This window comes from Mauremys reevesii, linkage group 2 (assembly GCF_016161935.1).
Source record: "Mauremys reevesii isolate NIE-2019 linkage group 2, ASM1616193v1, whole genome shotgun sequence".
Classification (NCBI taxonomy): Eukaryota; Metazoa; Chordata; order Testudines; family Geoemydidae; genus Mauremys; species Mauremys reevesii.
The window spans coordinates 185250271-185269285 of record NC_052624.1 but is presented as its reverse complement, the minus strand read 5'-3'; the positions used below and the strand labels follow the sequence as shown (position 1 = coordinate 185269285).

The following is a 19015-nucleotide window of genomic DNA, read 5'->3' as shown; positions in this document are numbered from 1 at the left end:
AGGGAGGGAGGAGGCGGGCGGGCGGGCGGGATGTGGGGAGGCCGCTGCCGGGGGCTCGCGGAGACGGTGCTGGCCGCAGCCTCGCTCCGGCCCGACTGAGCCTGCCGTGAACGTCCCCGCCGGGCCGCAGCCTCGGGGCTCGGGCAGCGCCTCAGCGAGAGGGACCCCGGAGGGTGGCGGGCTGGGCTGGGTGAGTCGCAGGGTCTCCCGAAACCGTGTGGGTCTCCGCCTCCCCCCGTCTCCGGTTGGTTTTAACTTCGTGGCTGCCGCTGGCTGAGCGTCCTCGCGGCGGTCCGGCCCCGCAGCCCTCCCGAGCGACTAGCTGGAGGCGCATATGCGCTGTCGCAGGGGTGGGAGTTGCTCAACTGAAGTTATGGTTTCGGACCAGTTCAGCTTCAGAGAACTTCGTTTTCCGTTTCCTCTGCTGAGTGTCCGCTGTGTGCTTTGAGCGCCTCTTCCTGTGGATAAAACAACACAACAATCACCAGTTATACGGAGCTTCTTCCATCTGCTACTGTCATATCCCCTCGCTTACTGGACTGGGGCTACTAGCCTCCTCCCAGCCCCGAGTTATAAAACGCCGCCACCTAACTGACGTGAGCGATTCATCTGTAGTGCACATCAGTGTAAAAGTTTGAGTAAATAATTTAAATTGACAGCATAAACATCACTTGAAAAAGTTATATATCCAGGAAGACAGAGCTCAGCGTGTCTGCTGCTATACCACTGAAATGTGGACACTTACAGCAATAGAAGGGATTTTTTGGTCACTGTATTAAATGCACCTCTTGGAGAGATGAGAGCTTGGTCTAGAGAAGAATTCTTCCCAGCAGCAAACTTTCACAGTCCTGGGTCATGTAGCTAGGTCATCCTAAATTTTAGGAGTGCACTATGCTAGTCCTTGATGCTGCTAACATCTGTGTTAAGGAGAAGGCAAGGCGAGCTCCAGAAATAACTTTCATAACATTGATGTTTTCCTCTCTCTTTGCCTCAAATTCCTTATCTGTAATATGGGACAATAATATTTCTATGCTTCACAGGGTTATTATGTGGATAAACTATTTCATATTTGTGACCTGCTCAGATCCTATGAGTGTGACAGAAAAAGCCTATAAAGAATTATAGTGATGATATATGTCTAGCAGAGAAAGGAATAACATGGTCCAATAGCTGGAGGTTGGAGACAGACAAAAACACCCTCTATATATCCTCTAGAATGCCACTGAAATGAATATTGTACATGGATTACCATTTAGTGTTAATACAGTAGTGCTTTTAACACAGATCTGTGCAAATAGGTGTTTTTAATGTATTTTTGAACCAGTAGTTTCCTGTTTGTTGTGTGTGTTGCAGGAGCGAAGATCAAATAGTGAAGGAATCTAACATTTTTCTGTTTAAAATGAAAGTTTAATCTGGAGATCAATTTTGCAGTAATAGAAGAACTCTTGTTTTCTACAACAGTTGCCATAAACATTAAAATATTTGTATACCAACCCTATGTATTAAAACATTTTAGTGACAAATTCTCAATATTGAGAGATATTAAATGACAAATATTTCCCATTATTTAGCAGTGCTCATATAATCTATTGATTTGACGTCTAACTTGTTAACAATGTTAAATAGTTAAATAGTTTGTCTTTTCATTTCCAGCTGTGACTAGCATGTTTTTCAGCTCTCTGGGTTAAATTGGGCTAATGGCTTGCTGCTCTACACTTCAAACAGGTCTTTCTCAACAGGAAACCATTGAACCCTTCTATTTCCTTTGTTTTACGATGGCAAGTTATTTTCTTTTATTGCAGTTCTTTTGATATTTTAAGTGGATGCAACTAAACTTCCTTTATTGAAAATCAGTGGCATATACATATATCTGCGTAACTTTACTTTGGGTCTTTTCTAAGATCCAAGAAACTAGTATCAAAGCATATATCAACAAAATTACTTTTATCAGTCAATAATAGAAGTAATATATATAAAAGACCATTGAGTTCTCCTTCCCATTGAGAGCAGTTTCTTTTAGTCATTTTTATTCTTGTGATTAAAACTGAGCGGGGAGGGGATAGAACTACAGGTTTCTACAGGTGCTGCCTTAGTATGAGGCAAAGTATATTTTAAAAACATTACCTGTTTTGTCAATACTAATCTGGAACAAGGGTATGCCAGAAGGTTCTGCTAAAGGGCTTTGTGGTGGGAAGGATACCGAGCATATGAGGACTAAAACTATGAAACAATAAATTGGTATTTAGATGGTGTGGGAGAGATACAGTTATGTACCTTAACCAAAAACAAGGACATCTTTATCGTGCTGTGTCAGTGCAAGGCTTATATTTGTCTCTCATTTCTAAGTCATAGTTAAATTAACATACATAGGCTTATGTGACTTGAGACAACAACATTTTCAGACAGCTTGCACATACTAAAAACTAGTGGAGTGTGGATTTATGTTAGACTTAGTTTCCAGTAAGTATAAACATTTGATGTTGGTGTATGCACAAAAGTTGTGCACAAATTGTGTGTTGGATTCAGTTAATGCTTATCCTCTTGATTGGAATTAGCAGATGTTTGCATTACACCCTTCAGAAAAGAAATACACTGGTTGTTATTGACTAATAATGTTCTAGTTGCCATATAAGCTGTGCTTGGTGGTATAATATTGGTTTGGGGCAAATTGTCACCTTCTGGAGTTTTGAATATTGAGGTAGTACATTTGTTTGTAAGTCACTGTTAATTTAGTATTTTTATGAGTACCCGGTAACGGTAAGAGAAAATTGACAACCTGTAACAGAGAAAGAGGATGGTCCAGTGACTATGGCTCTAGTCTGGGACTTGGGAGAAACCGATTCAGTTTCCTATTCTGTCACAGACTTTAAAATGTGCTGTCATAGGTCTTCTCCCCCACTTGGAGCTGTTGGGTTTCAAGATGGGGACCTGCAAGGACTCCGCTAAACTAAAATCATAGTTTAGATCTGGTTTTCGTTGCCACCAGTTACGTTTAAAGTGGATAACACACTGCCTGTCCCCCAAGCTTCCCCTGGGGAACCCAGATTCAAACCCCTTGAATCTCACCAGAGAGAGAGAGACAGCCAGTTCCCCTCCCTCCCTCTCCCCTCTCTCCAGCCTGCTCCGGAGAGATTACACACAGAGTCAAATCCTTGACTCGACACAAAGAGGGACTCACCTCCCCCTCCCCTTCCCTAGTCCTGGAGAGAGATACCTTGATTCAAACTCCTTGAATCAAACAAAGAGGGATTCACTTTTTCCCCTCCCCTTCCCCTGAAAATCCAAACAAGGGAAGAAATCAATCAAGTTTTAAAAAGAAAAGATTTTATTAAAGAAAGAAAAAAAAAAAGTACACTCTCGCTGTATTACCAGGATGCAAAAATACAGGGTCTAACTTATAAAAACTGGAGAGACTTCCCCCTCCCTCCTCCTCAGAATAATCAGTAACAGCAACAGAAATAAAGAATTTCCTTCAGCAAACACACAATTGCGAATGTAGAAATCAAATTATAAGACTAATTCGCCTTTCTAATACTCACTATACTGGATAGTAGGAAATACTCCAGGAGAACTTGGAGACATGTCTGGCCTCTCTTAGATCCAAAGAGAGCACACAGGGCAAACAAGGAACACAGACAAAGCCTTCCTTCCACAGAGATTTGAAATTATCCTGTCTCTTGATTGGTCCTCTGGTCAGGTGTTCCTCAGGTACTGCTTGTTAACCCTTTACAGGTAAAAGAGACCTTAACTCTTAACTATCTGTTTATGACATGTGCTAATAGTATTTCCCTACCTCAGTTTTGTAAGGATAAATATACTAAAGATTATGAATCAATCAGATACTACAGTTACAGGGGGGCCATATTAGTACCTATATAGAAAAATTACATGTGTATACACCAGGGGTCAGCAACCTTTCAGAAGTGGTGTGCTGAGTCTTCATTTATTCACTCTAATTTAAGGTTTCGCGTGCCAGTAATACATTTTAACGTTTTTAGAAGGTATCTTTCTATAAGTCTATAATATATATAACTAAACTATTGTATGTAAAGAAAATAAGGTTTTAAAAATGTTAAAGAAACTTCATTTAAAATTAAATTAAAATGCAGAGCCCCCGGACTGGTGGCCAGGACCCGGGCAGTGTTGAGTGCTGCTGAAAATCAGCTTGCATGACGTCTTTGGCACACATGCCATAGGTTGCCTACCCTTGGTATATACTGATCTCTTGGGATGTTGGAAGGGATTTGCTGGCCTTTCAGTTGGGTCAGCTGTTGCTTTCAGCTTCATTTGTTAAAAACCCAAGATGTACAGAAATATTTCTATACATTGTTTCTGAAAGTATTGGTGAAAACAGTTTATAAAATTGTATTTAAAACCACTGTATGGAAATGTTATTTACAACCCAAACACTTTACCATTGAGCTAGTTCATGACAACTTAACAGAAAAGTCAATTTAACTTTTACCATCCAGGTTGAGAGAACTACAAAGAGTAAACTATAAACCGATTTAGATTTTTTTAAAAATATTTCCATTTTAATAATTTGCATTTCCCTTTAGGCATGGTTAATAACAAAACAAGTAAGGACATCTTTAATGTGAGTGTCCCTTAAAGGAAGGTACAATTAGGGGTCTTGAGAGAGTGGCAATTTCCCTGTTTAACACTGAGCTATGATTAAAAAGTCACATGGTGAGGGTGCACCTGTAAATAAAAAGCATCTACCAGAGAGATCAAGGAACTTAAGACTGTAAGTGGCAGGGGTGGCAGTTTGTGTTAACATCAAAGAATTCTCACCAACTTCTGTGGCATGAAGAAAATGCCAAAAATTTGCTGGCCTGTGCTCTGTGTATTTTTAGGATGTATATTTGCTGCTTCTTTTTTTTTTTAAAGTGGCAATGTACTTTTTAATACCAGCTGTTTCTACTGAGGTTAGTGTTAAAGGGTATGTCAGGGCATTGTACTGGAATAGTGTTTTTACATAAACAAAGCAAACTTTTATAATGTGAAGCTGTTATTTCATCTCTGGGTCCTGATACCTACACAGATCACTTGAGTTCACTTTCATTATTCATATTGGCAAAACTCCTTAATGGAATTACTACCTCATAATTCCAAGATGTTTTCTTGCTTTATCTTAATATCTGGCTGTATTTATTATGTGATTCATTTTATAGTGTATCTTAGTCGTAGCATTCTCTGTTGCTGAAATGTTTTTAGGATTCCAGTGAAAGACACTTAAGGGGCGACTGATTTTTTGATCAAAGAGGAAAAAATGTCTGTTGCTAAAAATCTTACAATGTAAGGTGTTGCTGTTTGGATTTTTATTTCATGTATAATTCAACTTTAAGAAAATTGAAGGGAGAGCAGGAATTGGAGGAGGGGGAAGACCTGACTGCAGTTAGCCTCGGTACTTAGTCTGCTTGCTACAGGAAAAAAATATCTTTGCCCTCACTCCCTCAGAGATACACATTCTACATTTTAAAGGAATAACATGTCTGTGTACTGTTGTGTACTATAGCTTATTTTAACATCAGATTTTAATAACATTTTAATAAATGTATCTTATCGGTAGCTACAGCTAGTCACATAGAAATGTTTTCCTACTATATTATTTAGTACATTTCACTTGCATGTGTCAAATATTTGGCCAGCTATAGTGCTGATTGAATACTGAAAGGAAAAAAAAAAGTATATGATTTAAAATGTATCTATCAGTGAAGAAGTTGGTCAAATAACATTTGACCACCACGACGTACTACATCTCTCCTACTTTCTTTCCTCCTTTGGCTTCACTCTCTACTTTTTTTCTTTCTAATAATAGATCACAATATATATCTTCCTGGGTTTTTTCTAATGTCTCCTATCTTCTCTCCTCCCTTATTGTGCACTCTCCATTTTTCTACAGGGTTTCCTCTATCTCAGGGGTTCTCAAACTGGGGGTCAGGACCCCTCAGGTCGCAAGGTCATTACATGGGGGGGTCACAAGCTGTCAACCTCCACCCCAAACCCTGCTTGCCTCCAGCATTTATAATGGTGTTAAATATGTTAAACAGTATGTTTAACTTATTGGGGGGGAGTCGCACTCAGAGGCTTGCGATGGGTCTCAAACTTTCTTTTCTCCTGTATTTTCTTTCCTTCTCTCTCCCAATTTATATATATGCATTTTACATCTCTCTAAATGTATTTAATCAATTTAGTCTTCTCCACCATTGTATAAGGCTTGGACACTTTTGTCAGGCATTTGTTAGAGGTCTAAACCTAGCAGCCATAAATAGATATGGAAGACAGTGGAGACCATCTAAGGGGTAATGCCTAGGGTGAGAAACCAACCTCATGTTTGTGACTAGAATTGGAGCAGTTTCTGGGATTCTTAGCAGGATGCTGTAAGTGGAGTGTCTTCCATGTTCCACACCTTCCCCCATCTTTTTTGTTGTTTTTGTTTTGTTTTACCCTCCATAGTGAATAGATCTATTCTGTGCTGGTGATGCTGCTTATAACTTTGCTAAGTAGTCCCAGAGTGAAATTGGCAGCAGCTTAACTGGCAAGAATCAAGTCAATGAGATTCTGGATAGTACCAGTGAAGCCTAGTCAGTTTTTACTCTGGTGCAGCTTGGCAAAGCAGTGTGCAGGGGCATTGGAGAGTTGTCTGTCTGCAGATGTAGGAGAACAGCACTGCTTACTTTAATATTTGGAAAGTTATTTTTGCAACCATAAAGGCTATAAATGCAAATTTAAATTCTGCAGAAACTGCTGGGACCTATCCATGAAAGCTTCTTACTTGCCCTGGATGAGTGGATTGTCTTGAGGGCCAGTGTGACTTTCTTTTTGGTCGTGTTTAGGAATATACACTTTGATGGAAAAAGCTGACCAGGGTTCATGACCTATTGCACAAGTTTGTTGAGTGTGTCCTTAAATTTTTAATGTTTCCATCTCTTCTTTGATTTCCCGATGGGGAAGCTATGATGTTCCTTCTCTTTTAGGGGTTGTTATTGTCTTCAGTGTGTTTCTTTTCATGATAGTTTACTGAGACTGACTTGGCATGAAAGTAAAGCTAGCAGTGAATCTGTGCATAAAGATTGAAAATCACATACACGTCAATTGGGAAGGCTGGAAATTGTCAACAAAAACAAAAGTTAGACTGAAATTAGAAGTAGGATGGTGTTTGTACATATAACATCTCCATTCCTAACTCAAAAGGAAATAAAAATTTAGTATCGTTAGGGATAGTAAGGTGACCTGCTTGGCCTTTACTTTGCACCCATTTTATAATTTATAAAAGTCATTTCTGAAGACTCCTGGAGTGCCGTAAGAAGTGGTCAAAAATCAAGGAGCTGGTTCATGTCAAATTTTGGTGTAAGGCAAGGCAGCATAGCATCACTGCCACTTTCATCAGGTTCTTAAACTAGCCATTATCATTCTTAGATGAGTTGGAGGATGCGATGTCAGATGATCTAGAGTTAAGATCCTTAGCTTATGCAGACGACGACGTACAACTGGCAGATGCATTTGAATAAATGATGATAATCCTTGCCATCTTTGAAAACTGGTAGACTTGGGACTTAAAATAAATCCCAAGAAGATGAAGTGGTTGAATCTTGAAAAAGGGACAATAGCTAGTGTTGCACTGCAGCAGTGGTGAAGCTATAGGCCAAGTAGAATCTTGTGTTACCTAGGGAGTTTTATCCAGCCTTGATGGAACCATCAACATGAATATAAAAGCATATGTGCCTTAGCCACAAGTCCTGTATAGAAACTAATAAAATTCTGGACTGATAAAGGCACTGTTTGGTACTAGAGTGAAAATATATCAAACCAGTGTACTAACAGTATTACTCTGTGGTCTGGAAGCTGCTGCATTAAAAAAAACAGACATTAGAAGACTGGAGCTGAGAGTTGTCTAGAACAGGGATAGGCAACCTTTGGCACGCGAGCTGATATTCAGTGGCACTCACAGTGCCTGAGTCCTGGCCACCGGTCCGGGGGGCTCTGCATTTTAATTTAATTTTAAATAAAGCTTCTTAAACATTTAAAAAACCTTTATTTACTTTATATACAACAATAGTTTAGTTACATATTATAGACTTATAGAAAGAGACCTTGTAAAAATGTATTACTGGCACGCGAAACCTTAAATTAGAGTGACTAAATGAAGACTCGGCACAGCACTTCTGAAAGGTTGCCAAACCCTGGTCTAGAAGATGGCAGGTATAAAGTGGAATGATTTTAAAACAAATGAAGTTAGAGCAGAATGTGAAATTAGGGTACAGGATTGGCTTAATCGAGACTCTTACAATGGTAGAAACACTGTAGACGATAAATAGAAGATAGAATGCAAACACAACCAAAATCCGTTTGACATAGAGCCTGACCATCAACTAAATGGCAAGATGTATGCAGTGACATGACTAGGCTGGGCATAATGGAGGAACAAACCATGGACATGAATGAATGGTGATGCTGTACTGTGTCTGCAAGGATGCTCTTGAATGAAAAGAAGACTATAAGATCGCTGAACCTTTTTTAAAAAAACAAAACCAACACTGTTGGACAGAGATGAGACATAGGAAAGACTGAGAAATTTGACAGCAAAGAAATGCAATTCTTTCTAACACAGAAAAATCAGGCATGCTATGCGTGTGTTACCATTTGTTCTGTATAGAATTTATTAATTTTTCAGTGATTAATTTACATACTAAATGTACTGTAATTTTGAGATGTTCAGTTTTGTGAACGTCTTGATAGTTTTATGAACTTCTCAATCTCCAAATAGTTCATAGGCATTCTGCTGTGTTTAAAGTTCTGCACTACACTAAAGCAGGCTATTCTAGTTGGCTTCCCTACTAATTTATTTTCTCACACTTACATACTTGAGTCTTGAAATCTGCAAGTTTAGTACATGATTGCTTATTAAAAAGTTGCAATCCCAAGTTTGTTTTAAAAAATGGGTGGGTGCATACCCTTAGTTACAGTTGTCTAATTGTATTGGTTCTCTTTTTGTGACATTCAGTAGTGAGTTTTTAAACAGAAATTTCACTCAGTTGATAATAGTCATGCTTGGGGAACTTGCATTGTCCAGGATTCTCAATTGCATGTTCCTGCTTTTGGGTGCTGTCTTGTGTCCCTCCAGAATGTGTTGGAGATGGTGGTTTATGGAAGAATTGGATTAACAGGGGTATTTCAAACATGCATCATGTTGTTTTTGTTTTTAACGACTCATATCAGAAAATAATTTCCTGCTGTGCATATATAATATTTAGTGGTGTTTGTATTGTATGTGACAACTTTAACATCTCTTAACATGTGGATTGTGCTCCAGGCTAAAATTCTGGTTCTGTTCAAAGAATCGAGTGATGTAGATTTAAGGAAGGGAAATGGGGAAAGACAAATCGATACTTATAGACTTTAAGGTCAGAAGGGACCATTATGATCATCTAGTCATAACTCCTGCACAATGCAGGCCACAGAATCTCACCCACCCCCTCCTGTAACAACCCCCTAACCTATGTTTGAGTTATTGAAGTCCTCAAATCGTGGTTTAAAGATCTCAAGGTGCAGAGAATCTTCCAGCAAGTGACCCGTGCCCCACGCTGCAGAGGAAGGCGAAAAATCTCCAGGGCCTATGCATTTAACTGTGATTTAAAAAAAAAAATTTTTTTTTTAAACGTGGCATATTCAATTCAAATTCTATATGCTCTGGGCCCCAAAATGTCTATTCCCCTACCGAGTTTTCAGAAATTGAACTTGGTAGCTTAGGTACATGGAGCTGCTGAGCCCTCTAACATGCCATCAGTAGAGTCAGGTTTTTCATCTCAGCCATATGAACTTACTGATTACAAATATTACCTGGGTTGTAGAGCTCTGAGTGTTCCTGCTGCACATCCCCAGAGCATGCAATTTTTTTTTTTGGCCTTCCTGTTCTTAGTATATGGTTCCAAGAACACATGGGAGGGCAGAAAACAGGAGCCATTTTCATGCATCAGTGGGATGCAACTCTTAGCAACCAGTGGAAATAGAATGTCAAGCCAGGGGAAGGAATGGAAGTGCAGAAATTAGGTGCAGGGGAGAGAGGAGAGGGTAACAAAGAAACTTGTACAATGAAAAGGATGAGGCTACCATCTGGTGGTAGAGCACAGACCAGGAGGTGAGAAAGGAACAAATAGGAGGATAAATGGTATTAAAAGGAAAAGTAGCCAATAAGATTACCTTACTAAAAGGACAAAACTTATTCCATCAAAAAAAGCTAAAAATACATATATTTTCTACATAAATAATTGCCAGATAGATGTTAATGGATTGGCTCCCAGGATGAGGAGAGATGGGCTGTACTATCAATAATCCTAGAGAAAGGGAAGTGATCCATGAGACAGTCTTTCTCTGAGTATATGGTCTTCATTATGAAAATGTTTAACAACCTTAACTTGACTGATCCAGCTTTTCTAAAGGCGGGGGGGGAGGGGAGTCTCAGTATTAGCATACTGGAATCTGCAATATTAGCCTCAGTTTTGTTAACACTGCGGTCTCCTTCCCTGTCACTGTGAAACATGTGACTGTGCTGGAAGTAAGCATCTGTAGGTGTCTTTTTAAAAACTAATCCCTTGTTGGAATTCTACAGCCCATAATGTCTGCGCTCTTCACCGAGAGATGATTTGAGCACGAGAGTTTGAGCTTTGAGTAGATGCTGGCTTATTGTGCCACAGGTTTAAAGCCAAAGACACTTTATCAGAGCCAAAATATGTACGGGGAAAAGCACAGGGTTAAAAGTGCTGCCATATTATTTTTTCAGCTAATTAATTTATTTTTGTATTAAGTCCTAAAATGACCAGGATATACATTGGGGTCCCACTGTCATGGGACTTAATTATATTTTGTCTGACTTTTTAAATTCTTAATAGGTACAGTGCTTTCTACTCTCTGATTTGGCTCCGCCAGAGACTGTTGATGAAATCCAAAAGTCTGTTGTATTTCAGCTCAAATCATTATATTTTAAAACTGTTTTGAAGCTTGAGAGTAGGATTTGAATGATGAAGTGCTTTAGTCGCATCACAGTTGAGTCTGCCTGCTGTGTATTCAGGCTTCCTGTGTTGTAGACAAGGTTTGGTCTCAGAGGTGGACTAAAGTATCTCCATTTCAAGTTTCAATTTTTACATTTGTGCTTTTTGACCTGTTGCCTGAAAAGCTAAATGGTACTGTGTGTATTTCATTGTGTAAGTATCATAAGTTAAAATGTGCCTATCAGAGACCTTAGGCACTTGTTTCATAAAGGAAAATAGTCACATAAAAAGATTGGACCATTAGATGTTCCTAACCCCCCAAACAAGAAAGTAATGAACCAAAGATTAAATCCAAACTTAATCAGAACCCCTTCCTCTCATGATTAGTGGGATATAGTGTGTAAGTAGCAAGTTGTATCTAACTGTAATTTGAGAAGAACTATTTGCCCAAACTTCTGTTTGGTTAATATACTGTATCCGTAATCTCTGCTCTTGAGATAAGCTGACACCATTGCATATTGGAGTTTTTTAATAAAGGTTTTAATTGAATAATTCAATCAGTAATACTTAACTGGCCTCTTCTTAAACCTTTGAGCCAAACTACATATCTCTTATTGAATGGGCCATTCAAAGCAATTTTGAATCATAATTGAAATGTTTAAAATTTTGATTTAGTTGGGAATTGGTCCTGCTTTGAGCAGGGGGTTGGACTAGATGACCTCCTGAGGTCCCTTCCAACCCTGATATTCTATGATTCTATGTATACTTCAAACTTGATTCGGTTATTGGTGAATTGCTATAAATTTAAATGTTTAATAAATCAGCATTTATTAAAGAATTCAATGTTGGTTTTTTTTTTGTTTTCAGAGGCATTTTGGTGAGACTGGAAGGATGTAGCCATCCTGTTGTTATGAAAGGTTTATGCGCAGAATGTGGCCAGGACTTGACTCAGTAAGTATTATTTAGGCTTTTTTCTACTTACGCTGACACAAAATTAAGATTTTTTTTTTTAAATGTCATTGATCTTAGATTCTCTTCTCTCTCTGTCCCTTCTAAAGTGGTGGACCTTAGCTGCTACTAGCAGCTATGAATTAAAGGTATAAGAATCATTTGGAATCTGAAAGTATTGTACTAGCTATTGATGGAGAAATCCATGTAATTGCACTCAATATTTCATAAGCGAAAAGTTGATGCTCTGGGACAGGAAGAGAAACCAGTACACACAAACCTTTCTGGATATCACTGTACTGAGAGAGTAGAGATCAGCAAGTTCATGCCAATATTTCAGAAAGCTGAGTTTACTACAGTATTTAAAGCACTATATAAACATGATTTCATCCTGAATGGATATTTGTACTACTTGAGGAGCACATCTGTCAGTGTAGAGCAACTTCTTAAATTAATAACTTCTTTCTTCCCTTTAGGTTCACATGTAACTAGTCACAAAACCCAAATAAGTAAATAGTGCATATTTAGTTCAGCTGTAACTTTTAAAAGACTATGAGTGCAAAGGTTGTTAATAGTTTAGTTAATGCCTGACAAGCTGAAGTGTAAATCTATGCAGCACACTAGAATCTTGCACATTAACTGGTTGTGTGGCACCTGCTACCGTGCACTGAAAATTCACTAGTGCAGGGCATAGAAGCAATTCTGTTCTTGCTGAGTTTCATGACTAAGGCTAAGGTTTTGGCACAGGTATTTTTATTAAGAGTCACAGACAGAATGTAGGCAATAAACAATAAAATCACAGAAATGTATACAGGGCTGGCATTAGGGGGTAGCAAGCAGGGCAATTGCCTGGAGCTCCATGCCATAGGGGGCCCCAGGAAGCTAAGCTACAGGTGGCAGGGCTTGGGCTTCAGCCCCAGGAGGTGGGAGCTGAATTGGTGGAATTTTGAGGATGTCACAGAGGTCTCACACAATCACTGAATCTGTGATCTCCATGACTGACTCGTAGCTTTACTCATGATTAATGCAGTCGTTAAAGTGCCTTTTTATAGAAGGGTATTAATGCAGTGTGTTTATTATCAAAAGATATCACTTGTTAATAGTTTCATTTGAAAAGAACTGCTTTAAGATATACTCTACATAAAAGAATCCTTAATCTAATAACCCACAATAATGAGGATATAAATAAAACTATGAGCTAGCATAAATGGCTAGAATACTGAAGTTTGAATTTCTGTTCCGTGTAACGAATTCGACACTGCAGAGATCTAGTTAGTGTTCTGTATTTCAAAAAGATGTGAATAAAGGGGAGCTTGTTCTTTGTCTAGTGCAGAAATTTGCTTCCTTGATAGTTCACAGTAACAGCTGGTTATCTTCTGGTTGTTAACCACATATATTTACAGTAAGTGGTCCTATGTAAGAAATGATACAATCTTGAGTGAAGTTGTGGAGACATTAAATCTGATAACTTGGTTCAGTTGTTGCTCAGAAGTGTGTGTCTTCATGATCCCACACACTGGAATGTTTAGTCCAGGTAATAGTAGTATAATTTTAATGAATTAAAGCAGGTAAATATTAATCTTGTAAAACAAATAACTAATTTGGTAAAAGAAAATAGGCATCTAATAAAAATAACACAGACAGCTGTATTGTAATGCTAAGCAAGCCTTAAATCTGTACCTGATTCTGGTGCTAGAATGAGATTGCCTCCCTAATCCTAACTATAGCATCACTGCTGCTATAATTTTCCTTAGCTCCTTGTATAATAATTTTAATGTTCTCCAGATTAACCCAGTCGTATTATATAGTGAATGTCACCTATGTTCCCAGTAAAGTACTGAACTGCTTTGATACATTGTCAGTTTACTTTGTTCAAAATGCTTTCTGGGTTTGATTGAACTTGGGAGTGATAAATGATAGTACTACAGGGAAAACTTTGTATTACGCTTGTCAGAATTACACTAGACACAACTTTAAAGATTCACCACTCTTCCTGATTTGAAAAATGGGTGCACAGCCAGCACGTTACCATATCTTGTTAAGTGTCTCAATCAATGGTACACGTCTCCTTGTTAAATTCATATTCATGTGCAATAAATAACCTAAAATGAGGTTTAATGTATTTTTAGAAAAGAGACTAGATATCTGTATGAATAAACTATTGGAGGCACACTGGAATATGAACCAAAGAGATGAGGAAGGAGAGACAGAGTGAAATACATTTTATAGATTGGGTGAAGGGAATAGATAATGAACTTGCATTTGATTTTGGGAAATCCATAGTATTTTCGAATACTACTTGACTCAATGAAACGAGTCAAGCAGGTTTTTTCAGACTATTGTTCCCATTATGTAACATTTGCATAATTATTTCAAACGTAGCAACTAGTAGAATATTGGGTGGTGCTGCATGTCATGATGCAGTGGGATTATATGAGCTGTATGGAGAAGCTTGCACAGACCCTGTAGACCTTAAGCTTGGCTGTGTCTGCTGTAGTTCTAAAGACTCCTTGCCTACATCAGTTTAGCCTATAAAAAATGAGGGGGAAGTAATTTTCTCGTTTTGTGGATCATCCCTTAAATTGGGTTCTAATCTTAAAAGGTCTGCTTCCTGTGTATGTACAGGTTTGTTTTTGTGAGACAGATTTCCTCCCCACCCTTTTTCTTTCCTTTTTTTGTTCTTAACTGAAGACTAAATGCTCATGGGAGAGTGAACTTAATTCTGGCTCCAGTTGCAGTACCAGATTCTGTCCTCAGTAACACCTGTGAAACATGATTGAAAACACAGGACAGGATGAAATTTGGTCTGATGAATCTTTATTGGGGGTAGTGAGGCATGAACCAGAAATATAGGCACTTGGTATAGAGATCTCAGGATGAGGTAGCCAGGCTGGCAGTTGCTTGTAAACTAACCCATTTTATGTAGAAGTTAAGATACCAACCTGATACCTTGTGGTGTCACTCCTTGGTGAGTTTTCAGAGAAAAATTGCACATTGTAATCTGTCCTGTAGAAAGTACCTGTAGAGAGAAGCAAAGTATGTACAGTAGTTCTTTACATTCTTTGTATAAAGAATCAGAGTATGCAGCCATGTTGCTATTGGTATGTAATAGCATTGCCCATTTTCTCAAGTATGTGCATACAAGTCATTGTGGGCTTCAGGGAGTGAGTCATTTTAAGTAACTTCAAACAGCTATTTTGGAGAAGAGAAATTTAATCTCATACCTTTTGATTAACACTAGGTTAATCATTCAAATTTAAATAAACTGTTGTCCTTTTACATCTGTATTCAATAGTTCTAAAATATGTGTATTAGAGCAAATGCAACAGATGTAAAACTTAATAAAAGATAACTTAATCCTGATCATCTTTATATTCTGTATATTCTTAAGAGTTCTAGTAACAAAAGTTACAGCAAATAGTTATACTTACATGATATTATAAGCAAGCTTCATCCATTTTGTTCAGTAATTGGTGCTGTAATGATCCTCTGAAAAAGGGTGTACCATGCTGAATCAATATATTAAATGAAATCATGATTTTTGACAGTGGCTGTTTGACATTGCAGTTTTTAATAATTAACCGCCTTCATTGATGGAAATCATTAGCACTGAAATGTACTTGACTGAAACTTTTGATTTTCTTCCCTGTTTGATTAGGCTACAAAGCAAGAATGGAAAACAGAATGTGCCATTATCCACAGCAACTGTATCTATGGTTCATAGTGTTCCAGAACTGATGGTTAGCTCTGAGGCAAGTTGAGTCGCACTACTTTTATTCCACAGTTTGAGATTGCATTTAGCGAGGATTCCTCAAAGAGGTGTGCCCATTTAATATAAAATATTGGATTGGCCTCACTTTGAGAAGGAAGCTGAGATTTGCAGTTTTTAGTTATACTTACTGAAGTCTGCTCTATAGACAAGTATTGAGTAATTAATTTTTCTAATAGTGTTAGCATGTACTGATATAGATTATAGAACTACATTAGCAATCACATCTGATTCTGCAGTATTGTAATGTTGCTTACTGCAAGGCTATGATGCCCTTGTGGTGGTAGCTTTGAAATCTTCTGCTTTCCATGAGGTTTCTGCCTTTTCAGAAAAAATCAATTGGTGAAAGTCTTATTTTCACCACTTATAATAACCTCCAAAGGCTGAAATATTTCTGAAACCCAGTTTCTCCACATTTCAAGGGAAGGAAAGAGAAATGGTCCATTGTCTTCTGTAACATTTTAGTGTCTGTGACATAAACTTTGTATTTGAAAAGCTTGTGAGGCCTAAATATTGCAATAAAACTTCTGAGCAGTGAAGATGTTAAAATAAACAGGAATGTTCCTGTCTCACTGGCCTTTTTGGGAAAAGGAGTTGATTATTTTAAATATAATTTAAAAAACCCTCCTATTTCCCTGTTTTTTCACCAGCTTTCTTTCCTTTTTTTATACTAACTCTCTTCTTCTTTCTATCCTCTTCTCTACTTTATTCTCTCTTTTTCCTCCTCTTACCTCTTTCAGTTTTAGAAGTTTATAAATAAATAGTTTGGGGGAAGATGCTAGAGTCTAAAAAATGCCAGTTTTGGTCGAGCTCTTCCAAGGCACAAAGGGTGGTTACAACCCAACTCCCATCTGTGCCTTTTAAAAACTCAAACTTAACTTATGTAAATTACTTGCATACTTTACTAGAATGCTGGGCACCAGCCAGTTAACTTCCTGACCTAAATAAGGAGATATAAGTATAACACACATTAGAAGACCAGTTTGTGTTTAATTATAACAACTTGTAAGTACACCTCTACCCTGATATATCGCTGTCCTCGGGAGCCAAAAAATCTTATCGCGTTATAGGTGAAGCTTGCTTTGATCTGCCAGAGGGCGCCCCCCGTTCCCTCTGGAGTGCTGCTTTACCGCTTATATCCAAATTTGTGTTATATCGGGTCGCGTTATATCGAGGTAGAGGTGTATGTTAAAACTTGTATAGGGAGAAACAAATGGATCTCTTTAGTTCAAAGAAATGTGGTCAAATCCAACTTTTCATAATGTTAAATTTGTTTACTAGCCATTGATTTTAAATCTCTTCTTGGAGCTTAAAATTATTTGTAAAATCTCCCATTTGTTCCATTTGACAAACATCAGTTATTTCCTCTAGCACTTCTTCTCTCATTTGGAGCACAAGCTAAATATGATTTTTTGTTTGTTCTTTTTGTCATTTGCAACTTGTATATTTTCATCTGTTACACCAACAGAGTTTTGGCAGTAGGGTTTAACTTCTCTCTGCCTGGGGTGTCAATAATAGAAGAATTCACTGGGGTTAATTTATTTTTAACTTGGATACTTTATTCCGTAGACACAGGACACTCTGAAGGGAGTGTTATTAGAAGGGATTTTCAGTTTTTGGATGCACAATTTGAGACTCCTGATTTTATTTTATTTTATTTTTGAATATGCTCAGCACTTTCTGAAAATCAGGCTCTGCTAAGGTATCTCAAGTTGTGCACCAAAACTAGTGGTAATTGCTTTTGAAAATCTTGACCTTCAATGCTTTTTGGTGCCTTGATGTGTTGTAGATTGGTTGCTTTTAATACAAGAGCAACAGTGTTTGACAGGTTTCTATACATAAATTACGTGGTTCCTTTTACTGAAAAATGGCTGGAAAGCTAGCGAAAGTAAAATGGGTGAGTGGCAAAATTTCTTCAGAAGTTACTGAGCATTTGGTCTTCTGATGAGTCATAAATTTGATTTATTTTAAATTTCATTGACTTGTCTCAGATTATGCTCAGTCTGTAAATCTCTTTATTATAGCAAGCTGAACAACTAGGACGGGAAGACCAGCAGCGACTACACCGAAATCGAAAGCTGGTGCTGATGGTAGATTTGGACCAGACGTTGATCCATACGACAGAACAGCACTGCCAACAGATGTCTAATAAAGTAAATATTATTTACTATTATGTTCTCAAACCACTAATCACAAGAAGTTTTCTGTTCCGTTCTAATGAAGTGACAGTTCTGTAAGAACGCACATTGTACATTAAAATGTAGGAGAAAAGCTAGTCAAGGAATGAAAAAACATAAGGGACACAAGATTTATAAAGCATATTTCAATTTTTTTGTCATTAGTTAATGAAACACCTTGATTATTTAAATTGAAATTATTTTTAAAGTAAATAATTTACTTTCCATCATTTATATAGTTCTGTGATTTCTGTTTTACTCGGCTTGGACAACAAAGCTAAGCTAGTCACTTAATTCTTGGTTTTCATGCTAATACAATGTTGGCTTCTCAGGTTATAGCACTAGAAAGAAATAGCTGAACTGAGTGTCTTCAAAAATAAAATGAAGATTTCTGTTCAGGTTAGGTTAACTTTGTCCCATCTCATACTGTGTTTAACTAAACCTACCATATATCTTTGATCTAAGCTTCTAGGTTCTTAATTAGTAGGGCATCTTCAGCTTGGAAACAAAGAAAATGAGTTAAAAGTACCTTGGATGCTAGATGTCCACCTGTGTGTGTCTGCCAGTCTGTGGGTTTTGCAATCACATTTCATGTTTTTCTGTCTCTTTGCTGCGTGAAAGATTGTCTCACACATGGGAAAATGACTATACACAAAGTAAACTAATTCAAAATAGACTTTTTTCCCCTCATCTCTTATAGTTCCAGTGTTAATTCTGACTAGTAGGTCAAACATTCTGATGCAGTTAATTTACCAAAAAAAAAATCCTCTCTGCTGCCCCTTAGCACTTTTTCCTTTTCCCTGAACTCCCACTTAGAAACAGTACACAGGATGCTCCTAAGGGAGTGTTGTTAGAAGTGATTTTCAGGATAACACCAGGTGATTTCCCAACTCTGTCTTCATCCTTGCTTGCAAAAAAAGTATTAATGTGCTCTTTCAGGTAAGTGTCAAGTTGTTTCCTTTCAGAGAAGTTGGTAAGCAACTGCGTGGATGAAAATTGAGTTTGTTTTCATGTTTCCTTGTTGGAGACCTTAGAACAAATAGAGTAACTTAAATTCACACTTCCACTGAGTAGATTTGATTTAATTCACTAGTCAGGAAGACTCAATTTAATCACGGATTTCTACATAA

General features: G+C 37.8%; 1 protein-coding gene and 1 long non-coding RNA gene across 6 annotated transcripts in view; one reads left to right on the top strand and one right to left on the bottom strand.

The window, feature by feature from the left end:
- The window catches only part of CTDP1 (CTD phosphatase subunit 1), a 181441-nt gene that overhangs the window by 700 nt on the left and 161726 nt on the right, over positions 1-19015 (top strand). For all 5 annotated transcript variants that reach the window (XM_039524376.1, XM_039524378.1, XM_039524374.1 and 2 more), the window contains exons 2-4: positions 11859-11942; positions 15598-15691; positions 17733-17861. In XM_039524376.1, the coding sequence (XP_039380310.1) occupies positions 11902-11942; positions 15598-15691; positions 17733-17861 (264 nt within the window). In that variant the 5' untranslated portion in view covers positions 11859-11901. The remainder of the gene's footprint in view (positions 1-11858; positions 11943-15597; positions 15692-17732; positions 17862-19015) is intronic.
- On the bottom strand, positions 41-15592 carry LOC120397837. The gene is made up of 3 exons (XR_005594032.1): positions 15371-15592; positions 14882-14958; positions 41-458 (listed from the first exon to the last, which is right to left on the bottom strand). It is a non-coding gene; the product is annotated as an uncharacterized LOC120397837 (long non-coding RNA).